Source organism: Neovison vison, chromosome 13, assembly GCF_020171115.1.
Source record: "Neovison vison isolate M4711 chromosome 13, ASM_NN_V1, whole genome shotgun sequence".
In the NCBI taxonomy this organism is placed as follows: Eukaryota; Metazoa; Chordata; class Mammalia; order Carnivora; family Mustelidae; genus Neogale; species Neogale vison.
Genome location: NC_058103.1, coordinates 2,520,882 through 2,542,014, shown reverse-complemented (window position 1 = coordinate 2,542,014; position 21,133 = coordinate 2,520,882). Strand labels below are relative to the sequence as shown.

General features: G+C 65.9%; 2 protein-coding genes across 8 annotated transcripts in view; one reads left to right on the top strand and one right to left on the bottom strand.

Annotated features, from left to right (window-relative positions):
* The first annotated feature begins 2,256 nt into the window (after positions 1 to 2,256).
* ZFYVE21 (zinc finger FYVE-type containing 21) lies at positions 2,257 to 13,767 on the top strand. The gene is made up of 7 exons (XM_044229894.1): positions 2,257 to 2,419; positions 9,272 to 9,322; positions 9,628 to 9,796; positions 10,095 to 10,170; positions 10,252 to 10,343; positions 12,878 to 13,020; positions 13,197 to 13,767. The coding sequence occupies exons 1-7, from the start codon at positions 2,282 to 2,284 to the stop codon at positions 13,230 to 13,232; spliced, it is 705 nt and encodes a 234-aa protein (XP_044085829.1). The 5' UTR covers positions 2,257 to 2,281; the 3' UTR covers positions 13,233 to 13,767.
* An 87-nt stretch (positions 13,768 to 13,854) lies between these two features.
* The window catches only part of PPP1R13B (protein phosphatase 1 regulatory subunit 13B), a 90,426-nt gene continuing 83,147 nt past the window's right edge, over positions 13,855 to 21,133 (bottom strand). For 5 of the 7 annotated variants that reach the window (XM_044229888.1, XM_044229889.1, XM_044229886.1 and 2 more), the window contains 7 exons: positions 20,328 to 20,829; positions 18,538 to 19,313; positions 17,762 to 17,902; positions 17,552 to 17,685; positions 16,773 to 16,939; positions 15,652 to 15,851; positions 13,855 to 15,027 (listed from right to left, as the gene is read on the bottom strand). In XM_044229888.1, the coding sequence (XP_044085823.1) occupies positions 14,986 to 15,027; positions 15,652 to 15,851; positions 16,773 to 16,939; positions 17,552 to 17,685; positions 17,762 to 17,902; positions 18,538 to 19,313; positions 20,328 to 20,829 (1,962 nt within the window). In that variant the 3' untranslated portion in view covers positions 13,855 to 14,985. The remainder of the gene's footprint in view (positions 15,028 to 15,651; positions 15,852 to 16,772; positions 16,940 to 17,551; positions 17,686 to 17,761; positions 17,903 to 18,537; positions 19,314 to 20,327; positions 20,830 to 21,133) is intronic. The other 2 variants (XM_044229887.1, XM_044229893.1) reach the window with 1 other exon arrangement.

The window sequence follows — 21,133 nt, the reverse complement described above, 5'->3', positions numbered from 1 at the left end:
GACGCAGGCAGGTGGAGATCACGCGCGCTGCGCTTGCGGGAGTGAAGTGTCTTCTGTGTTCTCCGGTTTCATCTCCCCCAAGGGTGTCTCCATGGAGGATCCGGAAAGAACCGAGAAAGTGGATGTTGAATCTTGAAGGATGCTTGCGAGTCGGAAGCTCCACAACCACCAAGCTGTTTCGGCAGAGGACAGTGGAGACTGTCCCACCCGTCCCCTGGCCGGCAGCCCTTCCCTGGCCCAAGCCCTAAATGCCGCAGGGCAGAAGCCCGCCCCCTCCCCTGCTGGCGGCCCCACTCAGCCCGGGACCCCAGAGCAGCGAGGCTCAGAGTGCAGCAGGGCATGCAGGAAGGCCAAGGCCCGCAGCCACTCAGGCTGAACCCAGCGTTGATGTCCACCAGCAAGGCCTCCGCCGAGGGGAAGGTCACCGGCCCTGGCAGTGCTTAGGGTGTGACGGACGTAGGCATCACCACGTTGATTTTAGAGCTCCAAGAACCACGTCACTCGCACCGTCCCATGTGCAGGCCACCCAGGGACACAGGTCTGGCACCCAGAACTGATGAAACGGTCAGGGATGGCCACGGAGCCTGACGCCCAGGTGTGACCTCACCCTGTGATCATGACCGCGGCCGCAGGAAGGCGCTCCCGCTCTGGGGACCACCCCGGCCTGCGGCAGCGCTCCGGGCAAGGGCTGAAATTAACGTGGCGGACGCTGGGGAGGACGCCGCAGAGGCCCCGGCCCCCCGTGGCCGCCAGGACCACAAACTGGAGAAGGATGGTTGAGCCTCCACCGGAAAGAGGTGCCTGAACCCAGGGCCCCAGGGCCGGTTACCCACAGGGAGAGGCGATGGGGACTGCGACCAGCTCCAAGAGGCGCCCTGAGTGTGGGGAAGGTGTGACGTTGGATTTCTAAGGACAGAAACAAGCAAGAGTCTCGGCTGCAGAAGCAGCCGTACGTTGTCAGAGGAGCTGCGGGCGCCCTCCTGGTGGGCAGGGACACGAGCTTCAGGAGTCCCGAGGCCCAGACCCGGAAGGGGAGACCCAGGGAGGCACCACCCAAAACCACCTCCAGGTCAGCAGAACACCCGGACGAAACACTGAGCCTGCTGTTCCAAATTCTGGAGAAAGTGTGTGTCCTCCCCCAAACCCGGGAAAGCCCAGGAGTGACCCCAGCGGCAGGCTGGGCCGGGATCCGGTGGTGAGCTTGGATGGCGGGGGAGGAAGGCTCCAGCTGAGGCCGCCGGGGCCACGCCTGGAGAGCCACGAGGCTGGGATCCAGCCTGGGAGGGTCAGGGAGACTTGCCCGGGGAGCACAGCGCCTCCGCCTCGTGATGGGGGGCAGCGGCCAGCAGCATGACCACGGGGGTGGGGGGTGGGGGGCGCGTGGGTGCCCCGACCCCCGCCTCCCTGAGGGGTAGGGGCCGAGCCAGTCCTGCGGGCCCTGTGCTCCTCCGACGGGCGGCTTCGCGAGCACTGCGCTTACTGCTTCTGGGGGACAGGGACCACCACGGCGAGGGGACAGGGCTGCCCCAGCGAGCCACGGTCGCATGAACGTTAGGGTCCGTGTGGCTGCGGGGAGCCCTGCGGGGAGGCCCCTGTCCCGGGCTCCCTCCCTCCCGCTTCAGGGGACTCACGGGGCAGCGGGTCCCACGCGCCGCTCGGCAAGCTCGGGGCTCGGAGCCGCCCAGCCGCACTCCGGGCCGCGACTCGGGTGTCCAGCAGCCGCCGGAGCCTGCTGGAAGGCGCGGCCGCGGGACCCGAACCTGCTCCAGGGCCGGCCCTCGCCCCCCGCTCCGCGCGACCCCCCGCCGGCCGCCCCCACCGCCGCGGGCCCTGCAGCCCCCTCCGCCCGCTCGCGAGCTTCGCCGGCGTGGACGACCCGCGACCCCGCACCGCGCCCCGGGGCCCGCCGCCCGCTCACCTGGCGCCGCGCTCGCCGCCTCGCGCCGCCCCGCCCCTCGCAACCTCCCTTTCCAATAGGGGCCGGGCGTCCCGCACCGGAATTGCCAATCAGAGAGGAAGCGGCTCTACGTCACAGACTAACGGACCAATCCAAAGTCTCACTCCTCTCAGGGGGCGGAGCGTGCTTGGGCGCGTCCTCCTTGCCGATTGGTGGCCGACCGCAGGTCTGAAGACCGCGCTGTGGGGCGGATCCCGGGCTCCGATTGGCCCGCGCTCCGGGCCGGGCGTGGCGATTGGACGCGGCCCTTGTCATCCACGCGGGCAGGGCGGGGCTCCTGGCGGGGCGGGGGTCCGGGCGGCTAGTGAGAGCTGTGGCGGCGTCATGTCCTCCGAGGTGGCCGCGCGCCGCGATGCCAAGAAGCTGGTGCGCTCCCCCAGCGGCCTGCGCATGGTACCCGAGCACCGCGCCTTCGGCAGCCCCTTCGGCCTGGAGGAGCCGCAGTGGGTCCCGGACAAGGAGGTAGGTCGCCGTCCGCCGGCTTCCCGCCCCCCGTCCGCGCTCCGCTCGCCCGGGACCCCCGCACCCTCGCCCGCGCCCCGGGACCCCCTTCCGAGCCCGAGGGCCCCATATGTGCGCCCCTGGACCCCCCGCAACCCCCGTCTGCGCGCCGGGACCCTCTTCCGCGCCCGGGACCCGCGTCCGCGTCCCTGCAGCCCGCACCGCAGCTCCGGCTCCTGCTGGCCTCCGGGCCCCCCCACGGCTGCCCTCGGCCCCCCGCGCTCCCGCCGCCCGCGCTCCAGCCCTGCCGGGGCCTTGGGCACTGCGCCCTCCGCCTGGTTCCCTCTCGGGGCGCCCAGGCTCGCGCGCCCCCAACCCCCCGCGCGGAGGGCGCCGGGCACGGGCAGCCCGTCCCGCCCCGTCCGGGCTCTGCCCACCCGCGAGGTCCTGCGGGGCTTCCGCTTGTTGGTTGAGCCTCTGAGCGGGGCCCGCGCTCCGCCGGGGCGGGGACGGCGGCCGGGCCCCTGCGTGCCCTGGGGGGGCCTTTGCGCGGTGCGAGCGGAGCGCGGGGTTTGAGCAGGAGGCTCCGGGTGGACGGGGAGGAGGGCGTCCCGGCTAGGGGACCGCACCTGCTTGGAGAGGCGGGAGCAGCTGTGGCGGGAGGGCGAGGCCGGGGGAGGCCCTGAGCTGTCCCGGTTGGCCGGGTGGGTGCGGCACCTTCGCAAGGCCCTTCGGTGTCCACAAGCCGGCAGCTGTTGGTTCCCGGGGCCGGGGGACAGCCGTCCGTGCGTCCTGTAAATCACAGGCCCCGGAGGAAAGTTGGCAGCCCCTGATTGTTGGGAGTGCGCTGAGTGACCCCTGTGTCTGGTCAGCCCCCCAGCCCCCAGAGTCGCTGTCCGCGCAGGAGTCAACCAGGTGTCTGGTGTGGGAGGGCAAGCGCCGGAAGCTGGGGAGGCCCCGGTGCAGGGCCGGGGAGGAGGGCCAGCCTGGAGGTCAGTGGCCCTGCCGTGGGCCTCCCAGGCCTCCGCCCCTTGTTGCCCTGTGTGAGCGCGTTCTTTTCTGTTGTACCCTCGGTGCTCCTCCTCGGAACAGCATGTCCCTTTGCTCGCAGGGCCTGCCTGGTTAGGGCTGTCTCCGCTCATACGTGACTGCGAAAGTTACTGCGCTCCGGGAAGTCCAAGTAGCACGGCTGGAGGTGGGGACCGGCAGGTGACCCAACCTGCGGACGGGCGAATTGCTCGCTTCTGCAGTGGGGGAGGGGTGGTCGTGACCTGCCGGAGGCCAGACTCTGCACCTGTGCACACATCACCTGTGGCCCATCACCGGGTGGTCGCCCATGTGTCACGGAGGTGAGGGAGTGTGAGGCAGAATTTTTCCATCAAGGACCCCCCCCCTTGTAGCCCCAGGAGACATTCTGTCCCTGACCAACCCCCCATGAATTCCAACAGCACCAATAGCCCCCCCCCCCATCGCTCAGGGACCTGGTGGCCGGCAGTGAGAGCCATCTGGACGGAAGCACTGTGGGCGGCCACACTGGTTAGCGGCGGGGTGACTGCTGTCCCCCAGGCTCTCTCCCGCAGTGTGCCGTTTCCCGGAGACACCGCCTGTGTTTTCCTGCCTCTTGGCCACTGCTGACCACAGAGTGACAGGGGGGTCTTCTGGCGGGTGGGAACACTCGAATCCGGGGAGGTGTCCCTCCTTGAGCAGGAGGTTGGTTCCGGAGCTGAAAGGGTGGCGGGCGTCGCTCCAGAGCGCCCCCTGCCTCCCGTTTGTCCCTGGAAGAGTCAGGCCAGGCCCTGGAGGCCTTCCCCGTGGGTGCGGGGTGGGGGTGGGGTGGGGGTTGTCTGAGTTTCAGGAAGTAGAGTTTGCAGCCTCCTGGGGCATGGTCCAAGAGTCCCGAGTTTTTAGCAGAGAGTGTTCTGGAGGAAAAGAAAGTTGGCATGGGGCTCGCAGTGTGGGCCAGGAGCCTCCGGAAGCCTTGGGGAGGGGTGCGGCTGCTCCTGCTCGGCCACCAGTCCTGGGCCTGGCACTGCGGAAGGGGCGCACTGCCTGCTGCGCTTCTGGACCCCCTTTGTGTGTGGGGGGGCACAGCTTGCGGTGCTGGTAGTGAGAAACCGGTTTGTTTATCTGTGCTGGGTGGGGCTGGGGGTGGGGAGTGAGGGTTGGGCGCACGGGGCTGGACCGCGTCCCGGTGTCCCGCAGACCCTCCGCTTCAGTCAGCAGCGTTGACGTGTCAGTGGGCGGCCCTCCGGGTGTCCTCGTGGCTCTGTGTTCCACTGGGTCACGCTGAGGCCAGTCCAGTCCACGTCCCTCGTACTTTGTAGCTGCCTGAGCCCGTGCCAGGTGGTTAGCTTGGGCCTGTGGGGACATCCTTTAAAAGTGCTAAAGATTTGGGGGGTGTGTGCCGAGCGCGCACAGAGAGATGGTCTGTAGCCCTCCGCTTCCCCCGGGGGCTCCTGCGAAATAACCGTCGCTGAACCCCGCTGGCGGGGGCTGGCAGGGTCGCGGGGGGCCTGGCCGCGGCCTCGGACTCCCGTGAACGGTGGTGGGGATGGGCTTGCGGCGGGCTCCGGGGGCACGCGGCGGAGGGGGTGTCACCAGCAGACGGAGGTGCTGAGTTTCACTCTTAAGAACCCTGCCTCGTGGCCCCCCAGTCCCCCCGCCCAGTCTTCAGGCCCGAGTAAGCAGTGACGACGGCGGCCCGTGTTCTCGTTCTGGCGCCGGGACTCTGTGGACACGGGCGCGCGCGGGGGTCACACGACCCCGAGCTAGGAGAGGTGGTGCTGGAGGGGGCTGTGGGCCGCCCGGGAAGGAGCCGCGGCTGCGGCAGGGAGACCTCGGGGTCCAGCAGTGTCTCAGGCCAGGTGGGAGGGACCCCAGACGGGCGGAGGCCCACGTGGAGACGCGGGTAGTGTGACCCGACATCAGGGGAAGCGTCACCCCGGGTCAGCCCGTCTCCAGCTCGGGGCGGGTCGTCGGCGGGCCCGAAGGACAGACCGAGTGAGGTGAACGCGTCTGCTCTGGTCGATGAGCCCCGACAGGTCAGCCGGTCAAGAACAGGGTGCAGAATGCGGTGAATTTGGGGTCCGCGTCCGGCCTTGTCACGCGTGATCGGGGGCAACCGGGTCATCTAAGTTACATGACAGGAGTTTCTCTGCGGAAACTTACCCAGCAGTCAAGGTGGGGAGGGTGTTGACACTTGCTTTCCGGGACCCAGGGGTGCCCCTGGACCCCCCCAGGACCTCTCTGCCATTGGCAGGTGCTGACGGAAATGCCGCAGTGCAGGGCCCCGAGCGGGGGCTGCGGCTGGCGCTTCTGTCCGTAGCTCTGCGGGTCTTGCAGGAACCAATGGCAGTGGGGGTCCGGGTGGGGCACACAGATGGGCTCTGTCCCGCGGGGCTGCACTCTTCTCCTGTGACACCTGCTGTTTGGCCTCTTTGGCCCAGTCATCTTGTTCCCGTGACCTCGTGTGTTCCCCACCCCTTTGGGCGGGGATTTAACCGTTTGCTGGTCCCTTGTTAGTTAAGCAGTTAAGTCTTTAAATGGGCCAATTTATATTTTAGGAGTTATGCTTTTGCTCTTTAGAAGGGATTATTATTATTATTATTATTGTTATTATTTTAAAGATTTTATTTATTTATTTATTTGACAGAGAGAGATCACAAGCAGGCAGAGAGGCAGGCAGAGAGAGAGGGGGAAGCAGGCTCCGGGCTGAGCAGAGAGCCCGATGCGGGACTCGATCCCAGGACCCTGCGATCATGACCTGAGCCACCCAGGCGCCCCTATTATTTTTTTTTAAATTAACCATTTTCTTTTTAAGCAATGTCTACACCCAGTGTGAGCCCAACTCGTGACTCTAAGATCAGAGTCTCCCGCTCTTCCTGCCAGCCAGGCGCCCCTGGACAGGATTATCTTTCAATTCGAGTGTTTTAAATTTTATTTTCAGGATCTGTTTGCTTCTGAGGAACCGGAGACACGGTGCTGTGTGAGGGTCGGAGGGTCTGGTCCTGGCGGTGGGTTGTGGGGGTCCTGGGGTGTGGCGCGGCCGCCCCCCCCCCGGGCCCTGGGGAGTCGCCTTTGTTGACATTCTTCAGAGGCTCTAGCCCCGTATTTTCTATTCTGATGTGGAGGGGACGCCCTCTGTCACCTGTGTGCTGGGACTGCTTCTGGAATGGCCCCTGGCGCCTCTGCGGGCTCCTCACGGGTCGGGCAGCGGGGCAGACCTCTCGGCCGCGCGGCAGGGGGACCCTGGGGTTCCCGAGGCGCACCTGTTCCAGGGCCCGGGCTGCTCTTGGCTCCTGTGTCTGCCACGGGGCCACCCAACCCGCCAGGAGTCCGAGGCCCCAGAGCAGGCGCCGGGCTGGGGACTCCGGCCCCAGCCGCCCCCGCCTCCGCGGTGCGCAGCGCCCTCCAGAGGCCACCCCTCACCACCAGCTTTCTCCATCCAGCCCGCTGGGTGAGAGACCCTTGGGCTGAGCGTGAGGCCCCAGTTGGCCAGGCTGGAGCCTCCGGTTCCCCGGGCTGTGTCCTCGGGAGCGGGGGTCACGGTGGGCGGCCCGGGCAAGGGCTCAGGCAGCACAGGGGGCTGTGGGCGCGTGTGCACCGCTTGCATGACCCTCCCTCAGTCCCTCATGGGGGGCCTGCCCTGGAGATCCCACGTGTCGGAGCCTCAGCCCCCTCCCACCCTGGTGGGGACCACGCGGGCCGGGGCGTGGGGGGCGGGGGTGAGCCGCACGTGGTTTCCAGGGCCCCGGGCCTTGGAGTCGCCTGGTCTAGTTTGGTGTCACCGCTGCGGGGCTGGGCTGGTGCCTGTCCTGTTGCTTGCTCTGGGGCCAGCTTCTCAGACGGGGCATCTGGCGTTTGGCCATATATTTACTTTGGTCTTTTTGCCTCTTGCTTTCTTGATTTCATTTCCTGTAGATTAAATTGTTCTACTTTTCTGTTACGTGGTCAGCAAACTACATTGTTTAAGGACCAGTTTTCTCAATCTCCTCGTTGCTTGTCTGATGAACTTCTGTGTCACTTCCACTGTTAAGGAGCACGTTTTAAATTCTGGACGTGAGGGGCGCCTGGGGGGCTCAGTGGGTTAAGCCGCTGCCTTCGGCTCAGGTCATGATCTCAGGGTCCTGGGATCGAGTCCCGCATCGGGCTCTCTGCTCAGCAGGGAGCCTGCTTCCCCCTTTCTCTCTCTGCCTGCCTCTCTGCCTACTTGTGATCTCTCTCTGTCAAATAAATACATAAAATCTTTGAAAAAAAAATAAATTCTGGATGTGATTTAGTTCAAAAGTTGGCCCTTCAACTTGCCGAACACCCCAGCCTTACGCTCCGAAGCGTGTGTCGGAGGCAGTGCGGGGGCAGAGGGAGGGCGGCATAGGCTTCCCGGTGCACCCGGGCCTCGGGCCTCTGTTTCTGTTCCGTGGATTCTGTGGCTGGCACTGGGGGGGCCACGTAGAGCCCGCGCCCCGCCGCAGGTAGCCTTCCAGAACTCACAGAAGGGAGAGGCAGTGCCGGGGATGGGCAGACGCGGCCACGGTGCGGTGAGCAGCCAGCTCACACTCACAGCCGCAGGGGACTCCGGAAGGTCAAGGTGGACCAAGACCTGTGTCCCAGTCCAGAAGGCAGTGTAAGGGCAAAGAGGAAACGAGAGAATGTGAGTCATGGGATCTCAAAAGGCTCAGACAGCTCTCCTGGTGCGGGGGCTGTGGCTGCAGGGTCGCGTCTGGGAAGCACGAGGGCCCAGGCCCCTCCGGGAGCGGCTGCTCAAGGCCGGCGCCACCGGACTCCGGAGCAACACAGATTGGCAGGACTGGAATCTCCCCGGAGCTCACTGTTTGCCCGGCTTGGGGGAGGCGGAGGCCCGGAAGGACTCGCAGAGCGGGGGGTGGGGGGTGTTGAGCCTGGGGGTGGTGCGGGCTGGCGAGTGGCCCGGCTGCCCCTGTGGCTGAGGGCGTCTGACCAGAGTGAAGACGGTCGGTGGGGACGAGGGAAGGCCCAGCTGGGCAGCACTGGCCGTCCCCGAGCCGGTCCCGCTGGGAAGCCCTCCTCCGTGCCTGGGGGGTGGGGCGTGGGGCCGGTTGCCCTGTCGCCGCCCTGCGGGGCTGAAGCTCCTCGGGGGCGCGGGACCGGCTTTCCCACTGTGGGGAGCCGAGCTTCCTCCGCGCCCTGGCTGCCCTTCGGTGCCTCTGGCAAAACCGGAACCAGCTCTGTGTTCGCTTGTGTTAACGCAGAGGCCTAAGCTCCTCCCGTCCTTGGTGCCCCTGCAGGGCCTCCTGTCCCGGGCGTGCAGGGTGGGGGGGAGGCCTCCCCTCCGTGCCCAGCGCCCTGGTCTCTGCCCTTCTGGGGCGCCCGGTGCCCTGAGCCCCGGCCTGGCTGCTGTCGTTCCCTCTGGTGCCTGCCTCCGAGGAGCGTCCGGGAGCATCTCCAGGCCTGGCAGTGGCCGCGGCGAACCCCCTCCAGCCCGCACCGTCTCCCGTCCCGTGCGGCCTCTTCCGCACACACGTGTGGCCGCGTGCGGGCCGCTGCTGGCCGGGCCTGCCCCTAACGTGGGCGCAGCGGCTGCTCCCGGCCGTGTGGTCTCGTGGTCCTGTACACGATCCTTGCTTCCAGCACCAGGACGGCCCCAGTGGGGCCCTTTGGGTTCTGACCACTGCCCCGGCTCCAGCGCGCTCCAGGGTCCCCGAGATGCCATCTGAGCCAGTCCCTGCCCGGAGCTGCTCGGGCTCGGACCTCACTCGTGCCCTCGGCCTGTGGGGCTCCTGAGCTAGTGGCCGAGCCTATGGCCCTGTCTCCGTCACGCTGGGCTGGGAGGGGCGGGAGGGGCACTGGCGGCGCCGCTCGAGCTGCGGCCTGATACGTGGTCGTCTCCCCTCCCAGTGCCCGAGGTGTATGCAGTGTGACGCCAAGTTTGACTTTCTCACCAGAAAGGTGAGCTGAGCCCACTGGGTGGGGGGCCCAGGCCGGATGGCGCCACTGCCGGGGGGCGGGGGGTGCCGCGTGTCCGCCTGAGGAGGGCGGACTGTGACTCGGCCGGGCCCGGGCGCAGCTTGCACACCCGTGTGACCGTGCCGGGCGTGGCCACGCACGCGGGTCTCGCCCTCCGAGGGGTGTCCCCTCCGTGGAGGTGGGGTGTCCCGGCGGGTGGGCAGTGGGACGCAGAGCGGCCCTCACGGCGACCTCATCGCGTGGTGGGGGGGCGGCCCTCCGCCTCCTCACCGCCGCCCTGTCCGCAGCACCACTGTCGCCGCTGTGGGAAGTGCTTCTGTGACAGGTGCTGCGGCCAGAAGGTGCCGCTGCGACGCATGTGCTTCGTGGACCCCGTGCGGCAGTGCGCCGAGTGCGCCCTCGTGTCCCACAAGGAGGCCGAGTTCTACGACAAGCAGCTCAAGGTGCTCCTGAGCGGTAAGCCGGGGCCTGCGGGCCTCCTCCCGCCTCCCCCCCCCTGCCCCTGCCCCCTGCCCCCTGCCACTGGAGCGGGGGCCTGGCCTGGGGGAACGGAGCCCCGGGGCCTTCTGGGCAAGGACGGACAGTTCCTCAGAGCTCTCGGGGCGCACAGAGCCTCATCCGACAGCAGCGCCCCTGCTCCTCTCGGGCGCAGCCCCAGCTGTGGTCTTGCCTGGGGGCGCGCGCCTTGCCGGGCCAGGGAGGGCGAGGCGTGAGAGGAGCCGCCGTGCTCTCACGTTTGTCCGTCTGTCCCCAGGAGCCACCTTCCTCGTGACCCTGGGAGATGCCGAGAAACCAGAGACGATGGTTTGCCGTCTGTCCGGCAACCAGAGGTAAGAGGCAGGGCGCCACCGGCAGGGACGGCGCTGTCGCTGTGACCCCGGGTGACGTGCTTTGGCCGCTCTGCTCCCTAGGTACTTGCTTCTGGAAGGGGCCAGCCGCCACGAGGTTGAGATCGCCCGCATCTCGGCCGTGCAGGTGCTCACGGAAGGCTTCCAGGCCGGAGGTGAGCGCCGCGCGGGCGGGGAGGGCGCTGCGGATCCCGGGGCGGCCCGTCCGGTGTCCTCCTGGGCTTGTGTTTAGTGTCTTCAGGAACCCGCCGGGGAAACGGGGCTGCACGTGTCCGAGAACGGAGGAGAGTCTGCCCGGACGCGCCCCGTTGTTGGCCTCGCAGCGAGGCGGAGGCTCCCGGCGCGGCGGGCGTCACCCTTGTGCTCAGAAGGCCTGAGCGGCGGCTCGTTGCGAACCGGGGCTTCTGCTCCTGTCCGGTGTCGTGAAGTGAGATCCCCTCACGTTTCCTTGGGGAGCTTCCAGAGCCTTTCGGCCCCTCTGGATCTTTCCGTCTCGCTCTGCGCTTCGGTAGCGGCTTTCCGCGGGGCAGTCCGCGTCCGCCGGGCAGCGTGCGGCGCGCCCACGCGACTGACGCCCTCGCTCTGTTGTCTGACGGGCGCGCGTCCCCTTCCTGCCTGCCTACCTTCTTGACTAGAAAAAGACTCTCACGCTTACACCAGCCTCCTGGGGAGCCAGCCCGTCTCCGAAGGTCAGCCTCACGCTGCGCGCAGCTCCCCCCCGCAGCCCCGAGATCGCGCCCCGGGCTCGTATATGTGCACGCGGTGATGCGTGTGCGTATACGCGCCGTCTTCCGAAATAAGATCTCCTTGGAGAGAGAGCGAGCGAGCGAGAGCGTGTGAGTGGGGGGAAGGGCAGAGGGAGAGGAGGAAGCAGGCTCCCTGCCCAGCAAGGAGCCCGATGTGGGGCTCGATCCCAGGACCCCGGGATCACGACGTGAGCCGAAGGCAGCCGCTGCTGTCAGTTGACTTGAGAGGGGTTGGGCCCAAGACGTGGGTGTGCGCCGCGTGAGCGAAGGTGGCCCAGTGGCAGGAATGAAGTTTGTCTGCTCCGTTTCACAATCCCAAGGGCGCAGCTTTCCCCAGTATTTCCCAGCCGTGTGTCCCCAAGCTGGCCAAGTCCGGGGCAGTGGGGCGCTGGGGGCAGCCTCCCTCCTGGACGTTCTTGTGCCTTCTCGGCCCGCTCTGCGCCTCTGTGCGAGCCCCCGAGTGGGCAGTGCTCCCTGCCTCTGCCCTGCGCACAGGGTGTGACGCCAGCACCACCCCGGCTGCCTGGGGCAGGTGGGAGTCGCAGACACCCAGGTACAAAGGGCGGGGCCTGGAGAAGCTGGGGGGGGGCAGTCCAAGTGCCCCTCTGCCTGCCTCCTGCTAGAGAGCCCGGGCTCAGGAACGTCCCTGGCCAGAGCCTCCCCCCCAGGCCAGGGAGAAGGCCGCCCCCTAGTGGCCTGCTGAAGCCTCGTCTTCCTTGCCAGGGCCCTGGGCCTTCTGGGGCCACGTGCCCCCTTCTGGCAGTTTGGGGGGTGCAGTGAGCCCTGCTCGGCTGGGTTTTTTTTTTTTTAAAGACTTTATTTATGTGACAGGGAGAGATCACAAGTAGGCAGAAAGAGGAGAAAGCAGGCTTCCTGCCGGCAGTTTTTTCAAAGCCGAGAACCCGGTCTTCCCTGGGGGTGGGAGGCGGGGGTGGCGCAGTTCCCAGGGGACGGCTGTCCGAGGAGCTGCGGGCAGTCGCCGTTCTCGGCTTTGCCAGCTCCGCGGATTCTCACAAAGGGCAGGAGCAGCCAGAGGCGACGGGAAACAGCTGGGGCTGTGCGCCACGGGAAGCTCACTTGCAAAAGCAGGTGGCAGCCAGAGCCATGGTTGGTGCCCCCCTCCCCCCCATAGAAGTGGGCACTCCCATAGGGGCCCGGTCGGGGACCAGCCTGGCGACACGCACAGACGGAACAGGGCTCGTGAGAGGTTAGCTGAGGTGGCCAGGACAGTGCTTGACCGTTGCCATCGTCTGGTGGCCAGGCCCCCTCAGCCATCCAGTGCCGTCCCCAGTCCACAGGCCTGGGGGAGAGGCAGGCGCTCAGGTCTGACCCCGAGATCCGTGTCCGACGGAAGGAATCTTCCATGGGCCGGACTCCTGCTCAGAACGGAGTTCTCACCCTGCATCGCCAAGTAGAAAAGCTGTAGATAGACGTCGCCGTGAGGCTTGCTGTGCGCGGGCTTCTCTGGTGGCGACCGAGCGCGCCGGCCTGTTCGTGAGTGGTGGGTCCTTGAGCTGCTGGCCTGGCCTGGAGGGGGCCGCTCCCAGCGGTGGCATCTTCGCCGGCGCTCACGCACGCGGGGGCTGTCGGCACTCCTCTGGGCCTCGCTGGTGGCCCGTGTGCCGCGGCTGCGCAGGACTCGTACGCGCACGGGACCAGCCGGTTGTGGGGGCTTCCCACCCGCAGGAGTCCCCACGAGGGACTGGCTGTCGCAGTTGTGTTTCACTGGGCTCAGTGACGTGGTATGATGCATCCCGGGCCCTGGAGGGCCAGTCCGGGAGATTTCTTCCCCACCCTGTGAGTCTAGGGTCATCCACCAGGGGCCGCCGGCGCCAGCGTGAGGGGTGGGAGGCAGGCACGCGAGGCCCGCTGGAATCCTGGGTGGGGAATCCTGGGTGGCCGGGGTTCCCCGTGGGACTTCGTACTTTGTCTCCCTTTTCCAGGAGGCAACGCACGGGCCACAGGCATGTCCCTGCAGTACACAGCACCAGGGGCGGAGGGCACGACCCAGCTGAAGCTGACGGCTGGGGAGGACGCCAGCGCCAGCCGAAGGCAGTCGACAGCGTGGCTGGCGGCCATGCACAAGGTACTTGGGCCGAGGCAGGCAGGGGCGCGTGGGGCGGGGGGGGGGGTGTGCTGGGCTGTTCTGCTTTGAGCGTGGGCCCCCGTTTCCCCGAGGCGGCCCTGCCAGCCGGGGAGGGGGTGCCTACGCCAGCTCCAACCAGGCGCAGGCCCAAGCACGCTTCTCTGGTCCCGTTTTAGGCCACCAAGCTCCTCTACGAGTCACGGGACCAGTAACCGCGCAGGACGGCCCGTCGGCCTGGAACCGCGGAGCCTGCTCTCCGCACGCACAGGCAACGCACCCGCCACGGGCTGGGAAGCGCAGCCCGAGTGTCGGGGAAGCGAGCGCTTGCTTAGCCAGTGCAGGTTCACAGTTTGCTGAAGCTCTGAACGGCCTCACGCTTTAGGGCTCGTCACCTTGTCGATACTTAACTGGAGGTGGGAGAGGTGGAGTCACACTACTGCCAAACTATTTTTAGCATACCTTAAACCATGTTTTTATGGGTGCCCGGGTTTACTAGAAGGTTCTGGTCCCTCAGTGGTCCCTGGCAGCACGAGGACACACGCTGCTTTCGAGGCGGCCCGAGCCCGATCATAGACCGCTCGCTTCCCGCATCACTAACCTGGGGCTACGAGCAAACCTTTGATACTCACGGAGCGGGAGGAGCCAGCTTTGCTTTTTGTACTTTTCACTTACCGTTTCACTTTATTAAAATAATTGTACAACAATTTGTATATAAAGCTTATGATTAAAACCTATTTTGAAAATACAGATCGGGTCTCGCCTCACCACGTCCCAAAGCCCCCGCGCTTTCCCGCTGCCGCCCTGTCAGGCTCCCGAACACAAGACTCGTAGCCGCCGGGGAGAGACAGGCTTTATTGGGCGTCGTTACAGGGCGGCTCGCGGCGAGGTGGGGGTCCTGGTAGGGGGGTGGCAGCCCGGCACACAGTCCGTGCTGGAGGGGGCCTGGCCACAGCAGCGGCTCTACAGTTAAATTATACACAGGACTCATACGTGGAAAATAAAGCCTAAGGGCCTGGCTTTTAATGAGAAAAAAACATTTTCAATATTATTCTGGTAGTTTCGAATGGTCTAGTCCAAAAATACTTTTGGTATAGAAAAGTCTGTACGTACAGTTCCACCCGGAGTCTGGACTGGGCCAAGGTTCTCACATCACGGCAGGCCCACGCTGCCCCGCTGCTGTGCAGGCACCACCCCCACCCCCAGCCCACAGCCCCTGCTCCGTCTGCCACCCGGCCCGTGGGCTGCTGCAGGGAAGGCCGTGCTGCGAGCAGAGGAGGGGACGGTGCCATCTGGGGGCTCCTGATTGTTTGCCGCTTGGTATTAAGGGCTCTGGCGCCTGGGCCGCGGCGGCCGGTCCGCCACCATCGGCCTGCATGAGGGTGACTGACAGCAATGCCCGGGACACACGCAGCAAGCACCACCACTGACAGAAGTTTCCATACAGGGGCTCCTTTGGTAGGGGAAGGAAGAGATGTGCGTAGCCAGGGTGGGCAGGTGGTGGGGTTGCCAGGACTTCCGGTAACAGGAGGGCAAGCTCGAGCAGATGGCACACCTCACTGTGGCTGCAAGTTTTCCCTGTTGGGGTGGGGGTGACACGGGACGAGGGACAGCCTTGGGGCCAAGTCAGTAAGAGGGTTCGTCTTTACTGGCAACCAGCCGGGGATAAATTATAGGGCTGCTTATTGGCAAAAGGGACAGTTGTTTAGAAAGCTGGATATTTATTTGGATTTACAGTAATTGGCAAAATTCAGTCTTCTTGGAGGCAAAAGTACCTCTCCCAGTTACGGGCAAACTGAAGACAGGGCCTCACCCAGAAGCTGCGGGAATTTCACATCGCGGACGCCGTCTGCTAAAGTGAGCACCATTATCAACCGTGTCCGGCTTCAGCTTTCCTGGGGAAACGGCAGAGCTACCCTTCTGGCGGCCCATCGCCTGGCGAGCCCGGGCAGTGCTCCAACGGCAAGTTCAGGCCAGCGTGCGCTGTCGGGGTTTGATCCGCGGATACAACTGGGAATCAATGGGGACAGTCAGGACAAGGCCATGGTCCCACTGAGCAGGAAGGGGTGCCCAGAGGGCCGGCCGCCCTGTCAGGCCACCCGCCACCCCAGGTCCCGACTCCCTTTATAAGCTGTGCCCCCGCTGAGAGCAGCCTCTCCCAGCACCGGGCACCACCGAGAACCCGCACCGCGGGCTAGAAGGCTCCCCGGTGCTCTTCGGCACAAGGAAAGGCGCACCCTCCCGCCCGGCTAGGCATGTGGGCTGAGCACAGGGGCACCTGCTCTGTCGCGGGCTGGAGGACAGTTACCAGCACCACGGAGGGAGCAGCCGGCCCGCTCCCCACCCAGGGACGCTCCCACCCAGAGACGAGTCAGGACCGCAGACAGCTGTGGCGGGGTGGGGGGGCTGCTCCGCAGTACCCACCCCCGCGGCCCCCCTGGTGTGGGGTCCCCACCCGCCAGAGCCTCCTGCCGCCGCTGCAGCCTCGTCCACTAACACAGATGACACTGAGGGTGGCGAATGGCCATCTCTTCCCCTAGGATCTGCCCCCACGTGGCACCCCTGACGGGCAGAAGGGGACAGGACCCCCGGGCTGCCCAGGCCGACCCAGGGCAGCGAGCGCACAGTGCTCACCCCCAGCAGGTTCTTGGGCACGTAGCCCTCCCGGTCCCCGAGGCGAGCCCACCACCACTCCGTCTCGCTCTCGTCCTTGCGCCGTAGGATGGTGATGGCGTCGCCCTCGTGGAAGGACAGCTCGTCGCTGTTCTGGGCCTCGTAGCCCCACAGGGCGTACACCACTCCTTTGTTCATCACGCCTAGCTTCTCCTGCACCCCTGGGATGAGAGAGCAAGCAATTGGTCAGGGGGCGGCAGGGGCCCCCCCCATGCTCTCCCCACCCTGTCCCCGCGCGGCAGGAATCCGGCTCCTGGAGCGCCGGGGCCCCAGGCAAAGGTATGTTGCTGGACGAGGGGCTCCCTAAGGTCATCCTTACAAGTCCCACTGGGGACAATTTCCAAAAGTCAACTAAGCCGTGGCCTGACTGCCCCCGGGTATGGGGAGCCCCCAGAGTGGCGGCCGCCGCTCCCCGCCTCCACACCACGGCCACCAACCCGGCTCCTGCCTGGAGGATCCCTGAGAAGAGCCGGGGGTGGATGGCCCTGCCACCTGCCGCCGTCCTTCTCCTGGCATGGCTATTACTGCAACTGGGGCCTTGGGAGCTTGGGGCCCACTTCCCTTTGTCACGGTGTCCCGAGGGTCAAGTGCAGGGCTAGGCCCAAAGGTTCTCGAGTCAGGTGTGGAGGAGACGACCCACAGGTGTTTAACCCCAGGGCAGAGGGCTGCTCCAGATCCCAAAGTCTCACCCCTGCTCAAGTGGCTCACACAGGAACGAGGCTTGCTCCTCAAGCGGCACACTTGTCGCCCGTCACCACAGGGTGGGGACAGGGGCTCCCACCCTGGAGTGCCCTGGTGCGCCCCAGAAGCACTCAGATGGCTGCTGCCCAGCCCCCCGCACCCACCAGCGGCTCCGCCCAGGGGCCCGTCGACACAGAGGCAAGCGCTGTTTGTCCTTAGCAATTTGACAAGAATCTTTCTGACAACGTGGATTTTCAAAGAGGTTTTCAGGAATGGGCGTAAGGGACAGCGTGACCTCCCCTCTGACGAGACTGGTGACGGGGGGCGGACTGCTCCCCAAGCGGAAACAAGCTTCTCCCAGGCCAGCAGCAGCACGCGCAGGCCGCCGCGCCCCTACGTACCATACAGGAACTGGGAGCACTGGATGTAGCCTTCCTCCATCTCCTCACACTTGTCCGCGGCCGTTTCGATGTCGCTGATGGTGGAGGCGAAGATCGCGGCGCCGCTCTCCACCAGCTGCTTGCAGAGGTGGACGCTGTTGCAGGAGGCGGCGCAGTGCAGCGGCGTCCTGGAAACGGAGAGCGCGTGAGCCGGCCGGCGGCCCCCAGTCCCACAGGTGTGTGGTCCCAAGGTGTGGCCTTGGCCGTTTTCATGGCCTGGTGTCTCCTCACCCAACGTCCCAGACCGCACGTGTGCTGCCCAACAGGCCCGGCGCCGAGCGGCCTGCGGAGCAGCCCACGACGTGCCCCGGGGCAGCGGGAATGTGCGGCGCGGGGCGGCGGCGCAAAGCCGTCAGCTGTATCTCGCCACAGTGTAAAAGACCCAGGTGTTCGAACCCCCCAGACAGGTGCCTGACGTTCACAGCCAAACCCACAGGAGACCCAGGGGCCTGCCCCGCGGCACGAGGGCCCTGCGAGCGGCAACACCGATGTGCAACTGGAGTGGGCCTCGGCGCTTCCTTTCCACCCGGGCGTCCGACCGCCTGGCACCGGCCGCAGAGTAACGACCTGCCCAACGCGCTGCCCGCGCCGTCCACGATCCGCTCTGCCCAGAGCTCGGCGAGAACAGAGCCTCTCACCCGGGGACCCGGAGGGCAGCCAGGTGGGCGGCGGCCGGCCCCTTCCTGCCCCCACACCTCCCTGGGGCCCGAATGCAGCCCAAGCGCCCCAGGGACCCTCACCAGCCATCGCTGTCGGCGGCGTTCACGTTGACCCCGAAGTCCAGCAGGAACCGGACGATGTGGTGGTGGCCGGCGCAGACGGCGTTGTGCAGCGGCGTGATCCCTTCGTCGTTGGGCTTGCTGGGGTCTTCCACCTACGGACACGGGGCGCCGTGAGCCCCGCGTCCTGGCACCCGGGACAGCCCAGCCTAAGGCTTTGGCCCAGCTCACCTCATAGATGATCCTTTGCACCAGGTCGAACTCCCCTTCCAGAGAAGCATCAAGGAGCAGCGCCAGAGGATTGAACCGGACCCTCAGCCCGTGCCCCGTCCGCTCCGAGTTTGGTTTCTTCAGGTTGGTCCGTTTGCTCTGCTGGGAAGGAAGCACGCTTTTGATTTAAAAGTCACACACCAAGGTGCCCAGCCCTGGTAGGAAGGAGGGACAGGGACGGAAGGCAGGGCCAGCGCATGTACCCGGTGGCACCCATCAGCCCCTGGTGTTGAGAGGAACGCCCACTCCCAGGGCCCAGCCGGCGCGCTCCGGGGCAGAACGGCTCAGGGGCCGGGCCGGGGCCGGGGCCGGGTTTCTCGGAGGAGCTGTGCCGGCGAGTGGGGGCGGGGGGGGGGTAAAAGCCACGCTTGGGGGTCAGCAGCCCATTCCTCCCAATACAGCAGACTCCCACTCCCTGCTCTCTGCCCTAACACTGACCTCCCACCAGGGAGCCTGTCTAGAAGGTTCTTCTCCTGGCCTGCCCTTCAAATTCCAGCAGCAGCTTCCTGTCCTGGGGGAAATCTGGGTCCTCTAGGGAGAGCCCCGCCACTCTGCGTGCTTCTTCAGAGCCCCCCTGTGTACTGCTGTACTATCCCCCACCTTGGTCGCAGAGAGGGAAGGCATGAGGGTCTGGCAAGCCCCACCACCCCCAGCACTACGGCTAACACAGGCAGGTGTTCTACAAACACAGGCAAGCGGACTAGGAAGCCGAGGCCCTGGTCTAGGATGACACCCACCGTAGAGGCTCCTGGTGGGGGCATGGCGGGGGGCAGTGCTGGGGGGGCTTGGTCCTCCCCCGGAGAGGGGGCCTCGGCCCCAGGGCTAGGGACCTGCTCCGTGTGGGGGGCCGTGGCCACGTTGTTGTTGTCATCTTCGGCAGGTTCGGTCATTTGGCGGGTGCTCTGGGGACAGATGAGGCCCTCCGGTTCGGGGGAAAGGAGCTCGTTGTCATTGGCGTCTGAAGACGGGGCTGGCTCAGCGAGGGGCGGGGCTGTGGGCTGGGCAGGGCTGGCCTCTCCCAGGTTCCCATTGGTGGCGTTTCCGTTGTCCACGTCGGCCAGCGTGCCCATGAAGTCCTGCGAGGGGCTAGGCTGGTAGAAAGGGGTGCCCTCCATGCCCCCCGCCAGGGTGTTGAAGCGCTGGTACAGCAGCTTCTGGATGTTGGGCCCGCCGGGGCCCTCGGGCTCGGTGATGGAGCTGCGCTTCTTCAGGGGCCGCGGCGCATTGGCCAGCTTCCGGCGCAGGGCCTCCAGGTCGGCGTCGCTCTGGTAGCGCAGCGGCGAGTGCACAATGGGGGTGAGCTTGGTGGGGCTGAGAGGCCGCGGCAGGCTCTCCACGGCGCCTGTGCCCGCGCTGCCGTCTCCGGGGGGCGCGGGGCTGTCCTGCTCTGGCTCTTTCTCAGCGCTTTCTGAAGGTGGTTGGGACTGCGACGTGCTTGTGGCCAAGGACCCGTGGAGAAACGGCAACGGCGACGGGGACGTCGAGCCGGAGGGCAGCACAGGTTTGCCATACACTGGAGGAGACACGGAGGGCGGGGGCCGCAAAGCCCCTGTGACTGCAGGGCCGTGGCGCGGCTGTGGCCCATCGTCAGCCCCCAGGAACCCTCTGATCACACAGCCCCCTCCCTCTGCGGACTCCTTCTGGAAGGCAGACCGTCCCTCTCACTGGTTTCTACAGTTGGGCTTCCAGACTCTGCGTTTTTTTCAAACGAAAAGAAAAAGTGGCTGCAGACCCGGCCTCCCCACTCCAAACCAACCCTCCTTGTTTCCTGGCCAAGGAGGAAGACGCCATCCCCGGACACCATCTGCCTCTCAGGTGGTCTTGTGCCGCGGAACACAGGAAGGCTCTGCCTGCCAGCAGAGGAGTGGTCGAGAAGGGAGCCAGAGCCCCGCCACAGCAGAGCTTCCGCACAGTGAGCTTCCGCCGGGGCTCAGGTAGCCGGGCCCTCCCAGGAGTCTGGAAGCTGCGGCCCACGCCCAAGAACGTGTGACGAGGTCCGAGCCCAGCTGCGCCTCGTAAGACCCTGCTGTGCAGGTCACAGTCCCCACCTGCGCTAGGATGGAGGGACTAGACTGTTCTCTGCCCCTCACCACTGCCGGGCTCTTCTCCCCCGCGGGCTGTACAGCAGGGCTCCACCAGCAGCAGACACACCCTTGCCTCGTGTCCAAGGGCTTGGCTCAGTCTCTGCCAGGTGGCCAGGAGGACCACATCCGGGCAGAGCCCCCACCAGGCCCCGGAAAGCACACATTTCCACGAAGCAGGAGAAAACGAAGCATTTCTGGGAGCCGGGCTTCCCGAGTACAGCAGGTGCTTCGAAAGGAAGGGAGAGCTTCCCACGTGAGCCCGCTGCAGAGCGGCCCGGCGCATGCCCTCCTCTACCCCAATCCCACATGGACATCTAAGGCCACCCTGTACACAAGAACCCAAGCTTTAATCCTAAATAGTGCGTGGTCCACACGTAAGGCTATGGGTTGGCATTTTAAGTCTAATACGTTGGCCCCAAGAGAAGAGTGCGAACCCACCATACCTGCTTTCACAGACTTATTTAAGGTGCTGTGCGCTGCTGGCTGGTAATTCTTAGGAGGGGTAGCTTGCTGGAGGTACACGGAGTATATGGAACTTGAATTCACTGTCTGGGGTCCTTTCCTGGGGGACTGTGGCCTTGACCCTTTATCAGCCAGAAAGGGCCTAATAGCCACAGTCAGTGGGAGGTCAGGTTTGCTGTCTCCAGCTGGAAAGGCAGGCAGCCCCGCCGGCGGGTACGTGGGACTCGGGGGCACAGAAATCCTCTGCTGGATCTGCTGTGAGGAGCCCGGCGGGGGGCCGCTGACTGCAGGGGGCAGCGGGGCGGGTTTCTGCCGACTGGGCAGGCCGGCGCTAGGCCTGGGCAAGCTGCCTTCCTTCCTCCTCTCCAGCGAGTTCGTGGAGCCTGGGCCCACAGGCGCAGGACTCGGGTACGTCCCATAGCTTGGAGGCGGCTGCTTGCCGACACCGGGGATAGGGGGTGGCACTTTACCCATCTCCATGCCCTAAATTTAGATGTTAAGAAGAAAAACAAAGTCACCCTTTGAAAAGCTAAGCATATTTCTATCCACAGTCACAAGAGGACACAAAGTAGGACTTGTAACCCTTGCAATCTGCATGTGACCGGGCACGGCCCCGCCGCGGGACTCGGAGGCGGCAGGCCGGAAGCGCGCCGACCCAAGCACTCTCTCCGCAGCCGTGCAGGGCCTTGGGCTCCCCGAGCCTCCTCAGACTGGCTCGTGTTGAGACAAGGATTAATTTGCCTCATGAGCCCTCTCACCCCTTACGTGAAGACGAAGGCCGAACGGG

Bases quoted from the DNA above. Each gene is read 5' to 3' on its own strand.
- ZFYVE21 (XM_044229894.1), top strand. From the start codon at position 2,282: ATGTCCTCCGAGGTGGCCGCGCGCCGCGATGCCAAGAAGCTGGTGCGC. The intron at 9,797-10,094 runs GTAAGCCGGGGC...GTCTGTCCCCAG, and splicing joins GCTCAAGGTGCTCCTGAGCG to GAGCCACCTTCCTCGTGACC. The intron at 13,021-13,196 runs GTACTTGGGCCG...GTCCCGTTTTAG, and splicing joins GGCTGGCGGCCATGCACAAG to GCCACCAAGCTCCTCTACGA.